The 15,099-nt window shown below is 45.6% G+C and overlaps 1 protein-coding gene across 2 annotated transcripts in view; it reads left to right on the forward strand.

The window, feature by feature from the left end:
* LOC106612150 (disintegrin and metalloproteinase domain-containing protein 19-like) overlaps positions 1-15,099 on the forward strand; it is a 70,053-nt gene that overhangs the window by 31,573 nt on the left and 23,381 nt on the right. For both annotated transcript variants that reach the window (XM_045724169.2, XM_045724170.2), the window contains exons 4-7: positions 7,812-7,890; positions 8,094-8,170; positions 9,587-9,794; positions 10,078-10,143. In XM_045724169.2, the coding sequence (XP_045580125.2) occupies positions 7,812-7,890; positions 8,094-8,170; positions 9,587-9,794; positions 10,078-10,143 (430 nt within the window). The remainder of the gene's footprint in view (positions 1-7,811; positions 7,891-8,093; positions 8,171-9,586; positions 9,795-10,077; positions 10,144-15,099) is intronic.

Genomic DNA, 15,099 nt, shown 5'->3' on the forward strand with positions numbered 1-15,099 from the left:
GCCGGAAGACGTGTGTAAATAGAGCCTCCGCAGTCTGTAGGGCCGTAGGGAGACCGGGCAAAGGGAGGAGACGACAGGACTTAGACAAATTATCCACAACAACCAGGATTATGGTGTTACCCTGTGAACGAGGAAGATCAGTCAGGAAATCCACCGACAGGTGCGACCATGGCCGTTGTGGAACAGGTAAGGGTTGTAACTTAGCTCTGGGCAGGTGTCTAGGAGCCTTGCACTGGGCGCACACCAAGCAGGAGGGAACATAAACCCTCACGTCCTTAGCTAAAGTGGGCCACCAGTACTTTCCACTAAGACAGCGCACCATCCGACCGATACCCGGATGACTAGAGGAAGATGACGTATGGGCCCAATAGATTAGCCGATCGCGGACAGCAGATGGTATGTACAGACGCCCAACCGGACACTGAAGGGGAGCGGGCTCTGTACGCAAGGCCTGCTCAATGTCCGCGTCCAGCTCCCACACCACCGGTGCCACCAGGCAAGAGGCCGGGAGTATGGGAGTGGGATCCATGCTCCTCTGTGTCATACAGCCGGGACAATGCATCTGCCTTAACGTTCTGAGAGCCTGGTCTGTATGAGAGGGTAAATACAAAAACGGGTGAAAAACATGGCCCACCTTGCCTGGCGAGGGTTCAGTCTCCTCGCCGCCCGGATACACTCCAGATTGCGGTGGTCAGTCCAGATGAGAAAAGGGTGTTTAGCCCCCTCAAGCCAATGTCTCCACACCTTCAAGGCCTTGACGACAGCCAACAGCTCCCGGTCCCCCACATCATAGTTTCGCTCCGCCGGGCTGAGCTTCTTCGAGAAGAAGGCACAGGGGCGGAGCTTCGGTGGCGTACCCTAGCGTTGAGAGATCACCGCTCCTATCCCAGCCTCGGACGCGTCCACCTCCACTATGAACGCCAAAGAGGGATCTGGATGGGCCAACATGGGAGCCGAGGTAAACAGAGCCCTCAGGTGACTAAAAGCCCTGTCCGCCTCAGCTGACCACTGCAAGCGCACTCGGCCCCCCTTCAGCAGTGAGGTAATGGGAGCCGCCACCTGACCAAAACCCTGGATAAACCTCCGGTAGTAGTTGGCAAACCCTAAGAACCGCTGCACCTCCTTTACCGTGGCGGGAGTCCACCAATTACGCACGGTTGCAATGCGGTCACTCTCCATCTCCACCCCTGAAGTGGAAATGCGATACCTTAGGAAGTAGACAGACTGTTGGAAGAACAGGCATCTCTCAGCCTTGACATACAGGTCATGCTCCAGCAGGCGACCAAGCACTCTGCGCACCAGGGACACATGCTCAGTGCGTGTAGCGTAGTATATCAAAATGTCAACAATATACACCACTACACCCTGCCCATGCAGGTCCCTGAAAATCTCATCTACAAAGGCTTGGAAGACTGATGGCGCATTCATCAACCCGTACGGCATGACGAGGTACTCATAGTGCCCAGAGGTGGTACTGAAAGCCGTCTTCCACTCGTCTCCCTCTCGGATACGCACCAGGTTGTAAGCGCTCCTGAGATCTAGTTTAGTGAAGAAGCGCGCCCCGTGCATTGACTCTATCGCTGTGGCTATGAGAGGTAGCAGGTAACTATACCTCACAGTGATCTGATTCAGACCCCGATAGTCGGACACAGACCCCCCTCCTTCTTCTTCACAAAACATAAACTCAAGGAGGCGGGTGAAGTGGAGGACCGAATGTACCCCTGACGCAGGGATTCGGAGACATATGTTTCCCTAGCCTCCGTCTCTGCCTGTGAGAGGGGATACACGTGACTCCTGGGAAGTGCAGCGTCTACCAGGAGGTCTATCGCACAATCGCCCCGTCGATGAGGTGGTAATTGAGTCGCCTTCTTTTTGGAGAAGGCGAGAGCCAAATCGGCATATTGAGGGGGAATGCGCACGGTGGAGACCTGGTCTGGACTCTCCACCGTTGTAGCACCAACGGAAACCCCTAAACACCTACCTGAGCACTCTTGCGACCACCCCGTGAGAGCCCTCTGTGGCCAAGAAACAGTGGGGTTATGACAAGCTAACCAGGGTAGGCCCAGCACCACGGGAAACGCAGGAGAGTCAATGAGGAAGAGACTAATTCTCTCCATATGACCCCCCTGCGTCACCATGCCCAAAGGCTCGGTGACCTCCCTAATCAACCCTGACCCTAATGGTCGACTATCTAAGGCGTGAACGGGGAAGGGCACAACCATGGGAACAATGGGGGGTCCCTAAACTATGAGCTAACGCTCTATAAATGAAATTCCCAGCCACACCTGAATCTACGAGCGCCTTATGCTGGGAATGCAGGAAAAACTCAGGAAAAGTGACAGACACAAACATATGTGCAACAGAGGGCTCTGGGTGAGAATGGTGCCGGCTCACCTGGGGTGACGCCAGAGCGCCCTGCCTGCTGCCTCGATTCCCAGAGGAACCAACCCGGCACCAACCGGCAGTGTGACCTCTGCGGCCACAGATGGTGCACGAGCGGGAACCCCCTCCGGTCTCCCTGCATACCGCCCCTCCCAGCTCCATGGGTATCGGAGAGGGGGTGCGGGGGGATGGAACCACCAGACCCTGATCTGGACAGCCGTGAGTAGCCAGCAGGTTGTCCAGCCAGATGGACAGGTCCACCAGCTGGTTGAACGGGAGGGTGGTGTCTCTGCAGACCAGCTCCCGACGGACATCCTCGCGCAGACTGCAGTGGTAATGGTCAATCAGGGCCCTGTTGTTCCATCCCGCGCCGGCAGCCAGGGTCCTAAACTCCAGGGTGAACTCCTGGACGCTCCTCATCTCCTGCCTCAGATGGTAGAGGTGTTCACCCACCGCTCTACCCTTGGGCGGGTGGTCGAAGACTGCCCGAAAACGGCGGGTGAACTCCTCAAACTGGTCCAACACCGCATCTCCCTCTCTCCACACGGCGTTGGCCCACTCCAGGGCTTTCCCAGTGAGGCACGAGACGAGGGTGGACAACCTCTCACGACCCGATGGATTTGGGTTGACGGTGGCTAGGTAGAGGTTTAATTGTAACAGGAACCCCTGGCAGTTCGCAGCCCTCCCGTCGTACTCCTGGGGCAAGGAGAGACGAATCCCACTGGGTTCAAGCGGGAAAGGGGCGCTCAGGGGAGACCCCGGTTGTGCTGGTGGAGGCGCTGGAAAAACTCCCTGTCTCTCCCAGTGGTCCATTGTCTGGACAACGTGATCCATGGTGGTGCCAAGATGGTGTAGTATTGCTGCATGCTCCTGGACGCGCTCCTCCACTCCTATGGCCGGGGTAACGTTTCCTGCTGACTCCATAGTACAGTCGGAGATTCTGTAAGGGTGTTTAACTGGCGGCAGAGAAGTCAGACGCAGGAGAGAAATAACTGTGTTTCCAACGGCGCAGTTTAATACAAAAAACCCACCGGAAAACATAAATATAAAAATCAATGGGTACACATAACCCGACACACACCAGTACAGACGTACACAAACACTTACAATAAACAATCTCCGACAAGGACATGAGGGGAAACAGAGGGTTAAATACACAACATGTAATTGATGGGATTGGAACCAGGTGTGAAGGAAGACAAGACAAAACCAATGGAAAATGAAAAATGGATCATTGATGGCTAGAAGGTCGGTGACGTCGACCGCCGAACATCGCCCGAACAAGGAGAGGGACGGACTTCGGCGGAAGTCGTGACATCCTCTTTCAAAATATACTTTGGTAAATCATGGATAACACATTTCTATACATTCTTTTTGTTAGAATTTCTATGTTGAAGATAAAAAAAAATATATTTTGTGCATTTTTACCCATATTCCATCCAGTTTGCTTTATTTTTATAATATATTCATCTTGATCTTTCTTAAATAAGTCTTGTAGTTTTCCATTTCTTTTAGTTTTCCTCTAACTTATTCTGTGCCTCTATGTTAGAGTTTTTATTGCTATCTATCTGTACTGTTAGTTCCTCTACGTTAGAGTTTTTATTGCTATCTATCTGTACTGTTAGTTCCTCTATTTCCTTTCTTAAGATGAACTCTTTTGCCCTAAATCGTTTTGGTTTTAAAGATGAGTATTGAATTGATTATATAGATTTGATGATATAGACTTGATTATATAGATTTGATTATATTGATTTGATTATATAGATTTGATGATATAGATTTGATTATATAGATTTGATTATATAGATTTGATGCTAGATAATGATGACAGTTGATTGTTGCTGATGGCTCTGTGTTTGAAACTGAAACTAGCCCTCAGGAGAAACTACCATCTGACCAAGATAGAGGGATAGAAGAGATGGATGGATGGAGGTATAGAAGAGATGGATGGATAGAGAGATGGATGGAGGTATAGAAGAGATGGATGGATGGAGATATAGAGATAGATGATAGAGATGGATGGAGGTATAGAAGAGATGGATGGATAGAGAGATGGGTGGAGGTATAGAAAAGATGGATGGATGGAGAGATGGGTGGAGGTATAGAAAAGATGGATGGAAGGGGAGATGGGTGGAGGTATAGAAAAGATGGATGATAGAGAGATGGGTGGAGGTATAGAAGAGATGGATGGATGGAGATATAGAAGAGATAGATGATAGAGAGATGGGTGGAGGTATAGAAGAGATGGATGGATAGAGAGATGGGTGGAGGTATAGAAAAGATGGATGGATGATAGAGAGATGGGTGGAGGTATAGAAAAGATGGATGGATGGAGAGATGGGTGGAGGTATAGAAACGATGGATGAAAGAGAGATGGGTGGAGGTATAGAAAAGATGGATGATAGAGAGATGGGTGGAGATATAGAAGAGATGGATGATAGAGAGATGGGTGGAGGTATAGAAGAGATGGATGATAGAGAGATCAAATCAAATCAAATCAAATTTATTTATATTGCCCTTCTTACATCAGCTGATATCTCAAAGTGCTGTACAGAAACCCAGCCTAAAACCCCAAACAGCAAGCAATGCAGGTGTAGAAGCACGGTGGCTAGGAAAAACTCCCTAGAAAGGCCAAAACCTAGGAAGAAACCTAGAGAGGAACCAGGCTATGAGGGGTGGCCAGTCCTCTTCTGGCTGTGCCGGGTGGAGATTATAACAGAACATGGACTAGATGTTCAAATGTTCATAAATGACCAGCATGGTCAAATAATAATAATCATAGTAGTTGTCGAGGGTGCAACAAGTCAGTAACACAAGAGTAAGTGTCAGTTGGCTTTTTCATAGCCGATCTTTGAGAGTATCTCTACCGCTCCTGCTGTCTCTAGAGAGTTGAAAACAGCAGGTCTGGGACAGGTAGCACGTCCAGTGAATAGGTCAGGGGTGGAGGTATAGAAGAGATGGATGATAGAGAGATGGGTGGAGGTATAGAAGAGATGGATGATAGAGAGATGGGTGGAGGTATAGATAATCTTGAGTTTGTTCTAGCTATTCGTGTGAGCCCTCAGCCAAACCCAGTGATGAAGAAAGATCTATCCCAAGTGTGTGTGTGTGTGTGTGTGTGTGTGTGTGTGTGTGTGTGTGTGTGTGTGTGTGTGTGTGTGTGTGTGTGTGTGTGTGTGTGTGTGTGTGTGTGTGTGTGTGTGTGTGTGTGTGTGTGTGTGTGTGTGTGTGTTCAGCATGGTCCAACTGCATTCCTTAGTTTGATGGATCTGAGAGAGAGAGAGAGAGAGAGTGAGTGCTAGAGAAAGAGAGAGACCTATAACAGCTGGTAGTGTGGTTTAGTATTTGAATGAAAACAGGAAGAGTGGATTGAGACAGACTTGGAACCAATCAGAGCAACAAAATAAACATCTGCACAAGACCCCTGAATGTTTGTTGGTCTGTCTATAGAGCATCTGTGTGTGTTTGACCAGGCTCTCACATCCTAACTATGAGTTTACCCAGGGTGACACTCCAAATTCAGCATGAACCCATTCAGTAAGGGCGTTAGAAAAGTCCAGAAGTAAGAGTTGACTGAAAGCCCTGTCATAGTGTCGTTGGACAAACAAACAGTCACTCTATTGATGTAGACATAGTTATTATCCAAATGTCTGGGAGGGAAAAATAGCTTTTCTGACCAGACAGAAAGGTTTGGGATTGTATATGTTGTAGATAGGATTGTTTCTTTAATAGGGTTGAGTCTGGGTTGCTCTTTATCTCTGTCTCTCTGTGTATATCAATCTCTGTCTCTCTCTGTGTATCTCTCTATATATCTGTCTCTCTGTATCTCTCCCTATATCTTTCTCTCTGTGTATCTCTATCAATGAAATTAAATTCAAAGGGCTTTATCTCTGTCTCTCTGTGTATCTGTGTATCTCTTTTTATCTCTCTTTATATCTGTCTCTCTGTGTATCTCTCTGTGTATCTCTCTGTATCGCTCTGTTTCTGTATCTCTCTATGTATTTCTCTGTATCTCTATCTCTCTGTGTATCTTTCTGTCTCTTTTTACATCTGTCTCTCTGTGTATCTCTCTGTCTCTCTATATCTCTGTATCTCTATCTCTATGTGTATCTCTGGCTCTCTATATCTCTATCTCTATGTGTATCTCTCTGTGTATCTCCCTGTGCATCTCTCTGTGTATCTCTCTGTCTCTCTATATCTCTATCTCTCTGTGTATCTCTCTGTATCGCTCTGTATCTGTATCACGCTATGTATCTCTCTGTATCTCTATCTCTCTGTGTATCTCTCTGTATCGCTCTGTATCTGTATCGCTCTATGTATCTCTCTGTATCTATATCTCTCTGTGTGTCTCTCTGTGTATCTCTCTATATCTCTCTGTATCTCTATGTGTATCTCTCTGTCTCTCTATATCTCTCTGTATCTCTATCTATCTGTGTATCTCTCTATATCTCTCTCTATGTGTATCTCTCTGTCTATCTCTCTGTATCTCTTTGTATCTGTATCTCTCTGTATCTGTATCTCTCTGTGCATCTCTCTGTGTATCTCTCTGTATCTCTATCTCTCTGTGTATCTCTCTGTGTCTCTATATCTCTCTGTGTATCTCTCTGTCTCTCTATATCTCTCTGTATCTCTATCTCTCTGTGTATCTCTCTGTGTATCTCTCTGTATCTGTATCTCTCTGTGCATCCCTGTATCTGTATCTCTCTGTGTATCTCTTTGTGTATCTCTCTGTATCTCTCTGTATCTGTATTTCTCTGTGTATCAATTCAATTCAATTCAAGGGGCTTTATTGGCAAAAGCAAGTGAGGTAGATAATATACAAAAGTGAAATAAACAATAAAAATTAACAGTAAACATTACAAGTTCCAAAAGAATAAAGACAATACAAATGTCATATTATGTATGTATATATACAGTGTTGTAATGATGTACAAATGGTTAAAGTACAAAAGGGAAAATAAATAAGCATAAATATGGGTTGTATTTACATCATATTTTGTATCTCTCTATATCTGTATCTCTCTGTATCTGTGTCTCTCTGTATCTGTATCTCTCTCTGTACCTCTCTGTATCTCTCTGTATCTGTATCTCTCTGTGTATCTCTCTGTATCTGTATCTCTCTGTAATGCTTTGAGGTACTCTCTTTACCTTTGTAACTCAGAATGTCACAATTAATGTTTCATGAGCTGTGTGCCCCTGGAGAGGAACACAGTATTTCTCTCTCTCTTCTTTTCTCACTTTTCATCGCTCACTTTCATTCTCTCTCTTCCTCTCTCACTCACTCTATCACACTCCTGTCATGTTCTCTTTCCCTTTCCCTCTCTCTGTTCTCTCTGACAGAAGCACCCCGCTCCCCTTTGTTTGATGGTGACAGTGTATTCTATTCACCAGCACTGTTTTCAGTGGGGTAATGTTCTCTCTCTCTCCAGGCAGTTATTGGCCCCCGGATATCAGGAGATATGGTACAGTCCCAGTGGTTCCCGCCAGACCTCCAATCCACCCAGCACTGTGAGTTCAATGGGGTGTTCTAAAGCATCTCACAATAGGGGGGTAATCATGTAACCAGCCTATTTCTGATTTGTGGATGTCAAATGGCAAAAGAGTCGGCTGAATCAGAGACAGGCTGACCAAGCTCTTAAATCTTAGGTGACATCATCGCAAAAAGAAAAATACATGATGTGAGTTTGTTTAACTCTCCTCTCATGTTGCAGGGCCACTGTTTCTACCATGGTGACGTCCGTGGTGTGGAGGGGTCCAGTGCAGCACTCAGCACCTGCTCAGGTCTCAGGTAAGAGTTACCACAGGTAACATTTCTGGTGGAAGTGGTGATCACTAATGCCATTGAATAAGACTGTCAGGAACTCAAAGCAGCTGGAGGGGTGAAGTCAGGCGCAGGAGACTAAGGTCCATGAACACACATTTTAATAGGCAACAGTCCAAAACTGCCAACAACATGTAAGGCAGGGCGAAAATACAATAACAGTAAGAGCCCAAAAACAGAGTAGGGTCGCAGCCCAGAAAAACTCGTATGCCTTAACACACAAAATGCAGAGGGAATGCCTAAACCCCAACCTAACCTAACCAGACAAAAACAATCCCGCACAATCCCCAAACCTAAACAGACAGACTAAATACCCCCCCACTAACGATCTAACACAATACAGGTGCACACATAAACCAGACCTCACCAAAAGAATATGAAAAGAGGATCGGTGGCAGCTAGTAGGCCGGCGACGACGACCGCCGAGCGCCGCCCGAACGAGGAGAGGCGCCACCTTCAGTCGACGTTGTGACAAAGACATGCCTCCTAAATATTTATACATTTTATTTTAATGACAATTCAGACATATATTTGTCACACGGTCATTCTCAAACCAGCACAATAGGAGAGCAGGTCAAAAGATGGTTTATTTATTGGCCATGCACTGACTGTTGAGATATGCAGGCCAGTGTGTTTCTAGGTCATTTGGGTTCCATGTTAAGTCACTGAAGCTCCAGGGATCCAGCCGTGCTGTTGTTTCCTTTCTGGGTTCACAGAGGCGACGGTTGTAGGAGAATAACAGACACATACATTGACAGAACATCTGCAGGAGGAGGAGTGCTCACACACACACACACACACACACACACACACACACACACACACACACACACACACACACACACACACACACACACACACACACACACACACACACACACACACACACACACACACACACACACACACACAGGGCTGTAGAAGCATCTGGAGAAGGGTGCTATTTGCTGGGTGTCTCCCTGATCCAATCCCCACTGAGTCAGAACCTGATATGTGCTGGGTGTCTCCCTGATCCAATTTAATCTCTATTTTTCTACTCTTCCTTCTCTCTCTCTCTTTCTAACTCTCTCTCTCTCTCTCCCTCCTCCTTCTTTCTCTATCTGTCTCTCTCTTTCTCTCTACACCTGATACCCATCCGGTATCAGGATTTATATACACAGTTCAACATACAGTTCAGCCAGGATTTAGTTGTCTCAGACCTGACATGTAAATCCCAGCGGTTTCTAGTTTTACATTCTGCCATATCTAACTTCTCTCAATAATTATTTGATGGATTCTCTCTTAAACCAGAGACTGAAGAACCACTACGTTTTCCCCAGCTATAATAGTTTTCCTTTGTTTTCTAGCCTGGAACTGTTGTGATTCAGATCTCTGTTTCCCTAGGGGACTGATTACGGTGAACACCAGCGTCAGCTACCTGATAGAACCCCTGCCCACCGCCACCATGGATACACAGCCTCCTCACGCTGTGTTCCGAGCCAAGAACCTCCGTCTGCCTAACGGAACTTGCGGGCATCGCCATAGCAACCAGGGCCAGGGGGAAGGTCTGGATGACCTCATCCAGGGAATGATGAAGGCGCGGGGTGGAAGGGTGAGTGGAGCAGGAATGGTTAGACTGGTATCTGATATGAAAACAACCACTATCTTCTCCAGTGAATAGAGGGCTGCTTTGAATCAGTGAAATATCCAAGAAATGTCAGGCATTTTAAGACTGATGAAAAATAGATGCAAAACATACGATGAGTTGATAATAAACCATTATGGAAGGGGGGGGGGGGGTATATGTGTGTGGTGCGCGCTCATACTTATAACAAGTAATAATGCACTGTAAAAGTTGGCTGTAAAGTTCTCTAATATGTCCTGATTTTCTCCAGGAGCGTAGAGACGTGGGCCAGAGTATGAAGTATGTAGAGCTGCTGCTGGTAGCTGACCATGCTGAGGTAAGAGGCCAGACACCTTAGTCCATTTTACATGGCCATTTATTCCAGTTAGTCAGTTGAGAAGGTAAAAGGATGCATGACCTCCATCTCCTCTTCTGACCTGTGCCTCATACTGAACTAGAGAGCATCCATCACTCTGTTACATCTCCCCCATCCCTTCATCTCTCTATCGTCATACTTCAACCACATCCTCCCCACTCCCCCTAATGAGATCTAACAGGGTCTGTTCTAATGAGACCTAACAGGGTCTGTTCTAATGAGATCTAACAGGGTCTGTTCTAATGAGACCTAACAGGGTCTGTTTTAATGAGACCTAACATGGTCTGTTCTAATGAGACCTAACAGGGTCTGTTCTAATGAGACCTAACAGGGTCTGTTCTAATGAGACCTAACTGGGTCTGTTCTAATGAGACCTAACAGGGTCTGTTCTAATGAGACCTAACAGGGTCTGTTCTAATGAGACCTAACAGGGTCTGTTCTAATGAGACCTAACAGGGTCTGTTCTAATGAGACCTAACAGGGTCTGTTCTAATGAGACCTAACAGGGTCTGTTCTAATGAGACCTAACAGGGTCTGTTCTAATGAGACCTAACAGGGTCTGTTTTAATGAGACCTAACAGGGTCTGTTCTAATGAGACCTAACAGGGTCTGTTTTAATGAGACCTAACTGGGTCTGTTCTAATGAGACCTAACAGGGTCTGTTCTAATGAGACCTAACAGGGTCTGTTCTAATGAGACCTAACAGGGTCTGTTCTAATGAGACCTAACAGGGTCTGTTCTAATGAGACCTAACAGGGTCTGTTCTAATGAGACCTAACAGGGTCTGTTCTAATGAGACCTAACAGGGTCTGTTCTAATGAGACCTAACAGGGTCTGTTCTAATGAGACCTAACAGGGTCTGTTTTTAATGAGACCTAACAGGGTCTGTTCTAATGAGACCTAACAGGGTCTGTTCTAATGAGACCTAACAGGGTCTGTTCTAATGAGACCTAACAGGGTCTGTTCTAATGAGACCTAACAGGGTCTGTTCTAATGAGACCTAACAGGGTCTGTTTTTAATGAGACCTAACAGGGTCTGTTCTAATGAGACCTAACAGGGTCTGTTCTAATGAGACCTAACAGGGTCTGTTCTAATGAGACCTAACAGGGTCTGTTCTAATGAGACCTAACAGGGTCTGTTCTAATGAGACCTAACAGGGTCTGTTCTAATGAGACCTAACAGGGTCTGTTCTAATGAGACCTAACAGGGTCTGTTCTAATGAGATCTAACAGGGTCTGTTCTAATGAGACCTAACAGGGTCTGTTCTAATGAGACCTAACAGGGTCTGTTCTAATGAGACCTAACAGGGTCTGTTCTAATGAGACCTAACAGGGTCTGTTCTAATGAGACCTAACAGGGTCTGTTCTAATGAGACCTAACAGGGTCTGTTCTAATGAGACCTAACAGGGTCTGTTCTAATGAGACCTAACAGGGTCTGTTCTAATGAGACCTAACAGGGTCTGTTCTAATGAGACCTAACAGGGTCTGTTCTAATGAGACCTAACAGGGTCTGTTCTAATGAGACCTAACAGGGTCTGTTTTAATGAGACCTAACAGGGTCTGTTCTAATGAGACCTAACAGGGTCTGTTCTAATGAGACCTAACAGGGTCTGTTCTAATGAGACCTAACAGGGTCTGTTCTAATGAGACCTAACAGGGTCTGTTTTTAATGAGACCTAACAGGGTCTGTTTTTAATGAGACCTAATAGGGTCTGTTCTAATGAGACCTAACAGGGTCTGTTCTAATGAGATCTAACAGGGTCTGTTCTAATGAGACCTAACAGGGTCTGTTCTAATGAGACCTAACAGGGTCTGTTCTAATGAGACCTAACAGGGTCTGTTCTAATGAGACCTAACAGGGTCTGTTCTAATGAGACCTAACAGGGTCTGTTTTAATGAGACCTAACAGGGTCTGTTCTAATGAGACCTAACAGGGTCTGTTCTAATGAGACCTAACAGGGTCTGTTCTAATGAGATCTAACAGGGTCTGTTCTAATGAGACCTAACAGGGTCTGTTCTAATGAGACCTAACAGGGTCTGTTCTAATGAGACCTAACAGGGTCTGTTCTAATGAGACCTAACAGGGTCTGTTCTAATGAGACCTAACAGGGTCTGTTCTAATGAGACCTAACAGGGTCTGTTCTAATGAGACCTAACAGGGTCTGTTCTAATGAGACCTAACAGGGTCTGTTTTTAATGAGACCTAACAGGGTCTGTTCTAATGAGACCTAACAGGGTCTGTTTTTAATGAGACCTAACAGGGTCTGTTCTAATGAGACCTAACAGGGTCTGTTCTAATGAGATCTAACAGGGTCTGTTTTTAATGAGACCTAACAGGGTCTGTTCTAATGAGACCTAACAGGGTCTGTTTTTAATGAGACCTAACAGGGTCCGTTCTAATGAGACCTAACAGGGTCTGTTCTAATGAGACCTAACAGGGTCTGTTCTAATGAGACCTAACTGGGTCTGTTCTAATGAGACCTAACAGGGTCTGTTCTAATGAGACCTAACAGGGTCTGTTCTAATGAGACCTAACAGGGTCTGTTCTAATGAGACCTAACAGGGTCTGTTCTAATGAGACCTAACATGGTCTGTTCTAATGAGACCTAACAGGGTCTGTTCTAATGAGACCTAACAGGGTCTGTTCTAATGAGACCTAACAGGGTCTGTTCTAATGAGACCTAACAGGGTCTGTTTTTAATGAGACCTAACTGGGTCTGTTCTAATGAGACCTAACAGGGTCTGTTCTAATGAGACCTAACAGGGTCTGTTCTAATGAGACCTAACAGGGTCTGTTCTAATGAGACCTAACAGGGTCTGTTCTAATGAGACCTAACAGGGTCTGTTCTAATGAGACCTAACAGGGTCTGTTCTAATGAGACCTAACAGGGTCTGTTCTAATGAGACCTAACAGGGTCTGTTCTAATGAGACCTAACAGGGTCTGTTCTAATGAGACCTAACAGGGTCTGTTTTAATGAGACCTAACAGGGTCTGTTCTAATGAGACCTAACAGGGTCTGTTTTAATGAGACCTAACTGGGTCTGTTCTAATGAGACCTAACAGGGTCTGTTCTAATGAGACCTAACAGGGTCTGTTCTAATGAGACCTAACAGGGTCTGTTCTAATGAGACCTAACAGGGTCTGTTCTAATGAGACCTAACAGGGTCTGTTCTAATGAGACCTAACAGGGTCTGTTCTAATGAGACCTAACAGGGTCTGTTCTAATGAGACCTAACAGGGTCTGTTCTAATGAGACCTAACAGGGTCTGTTTTTAATGAGACCTAACAGGGTCTGTTCTAATGAGACCTAACAGGGTCTGTTCTAATGAGACCTAACAGGGTCTGTTCTAATGAGACCTAACAGGGTCTGTTCTAATGAGACCTAACAGGGTCTGTTCTAATGAGACCTAACAGGGTCTGTTTTTAATGAGACCTAACAGGGTCTGTTCTAATGAGACCTAACAGGGTCTGTTCTAATGAGACCTAACAGGGTCTGTTCTAATGAGACCTAACAGGGTCTGTTCTAATGAGACCTAACAGGGTCTGTTCTAATGAGACCTAACAGGGTCTGTTCTAATGAGACCTAACAGGGTCTGTTCTAATGAGACCTAACAGGGTCTGTTCTAATGAGATCTAACAGGGTCTGTTCTAATGAGACCTAACAGGGTCTGTTCTAATGAGACCTAACAGGGTCTGTTCTAATGAGACCTAACAGGGTCTGTTCTAATGAGACCTAACAGGGTCTGTTCTAATGAGACCTAACAGGGTCTGTTCTAATGAGACCTAACAGGGTCTGTTCTAATGAGACCTAACAGGGTCTGTTCTAATGAGACCTAACAGGGTCTGTTCTAATGAGACCTAACAGGGTCTGTTCTAATGAGACCTAACAGGGTCTGTTCTAATGAGACCTAACAGGGTCTGTTCTAATGAGACCTAACAGGGTCTGTTCTAATGAGACCTAACAGGGTCTGTTTTAATGAGACCTAACAGGGTCTGTTCTAATGAGACCTAACAGGGTCTGTTCTAATGAGACCTAACAGGGTCTGTTCTAATGAGACCTAACAGGGTCTGTTCTAATGAGACCTAACAGGGTCTGTTTTTAATGAGACCTAACAGGGTCTGTTTTTAATGAGACCTAACAGGGTCTGTTCTAATGAGACCTAACAGGGTCTGTTCTAATGAGATCTAACAGGGTCTGTTCTAATGAGACCTAACAGGGTCTGTTCTAATGAGACCTAACAGGGTCTGTTCTAATGAGACCTAACAGGGTCTGTTCTAATGAGACCTAACAGGGTCTGTTCTAATGAGACCTAACAGGGTCTGTTTTAATGAGACCTAACAGGGTCTGTTCTAATGAGACCTAACAGGGTCTGTTCTAATGAGACCTAACAGGGTCTGTTCTAATGAGATCTAACAGGGTCTGTTCTAATGAGACCTAACAGGGTCTGTTCTAATGAGACCTAACAGGGTCTGTTCTAATGAGACCTAACAGGGTCTGTTCTAATGAGACCTAACAGGGTCTGTTCTAATGAGACCTAACAGGGTCTGTTCTAATGAGACCTAACAGGGTCTGTTCTAATGAGACCTAACAGGGTCTGTTCTAATGAGACCTAACAGGGTCTGTTCTAATGAGACCTAACAGGGTCTGTTTTTAATGAGACCTAACAGGGTCTGTTCTAATGAGACCTAACAGGGTCTGTTTTTAATGAGACCTAACAGGGTCTGTTCTAATGAGACCTAACAGGGTCTGTTCTAATGAGATCTAACAGGGTCTGTTTTTAATGAGACCTAACAGGGTCTGTTCTAATGAGACCTAACAGGGTCTGTTTTTAATGAGACCTAACAGGGTCCGTTCTAATGAGACCTAACAGGGTCTGTTCTAATGAGACCTAACAGGGTCTGTTCTAATGAGACC

Source organism: Salmo salar, chromosome 09 (genome assembly GCF_965601325.2).
Source record: "Salmo salar chromosome 09, fSalSal1, whole genome shotgun sequence".
NCBI classification, from domain to species: Eukaryota; Metazoa; Chordata; class Actinopteri; order Salmoniformes; family Salmonidae; genus Salmo; species Salmo salar.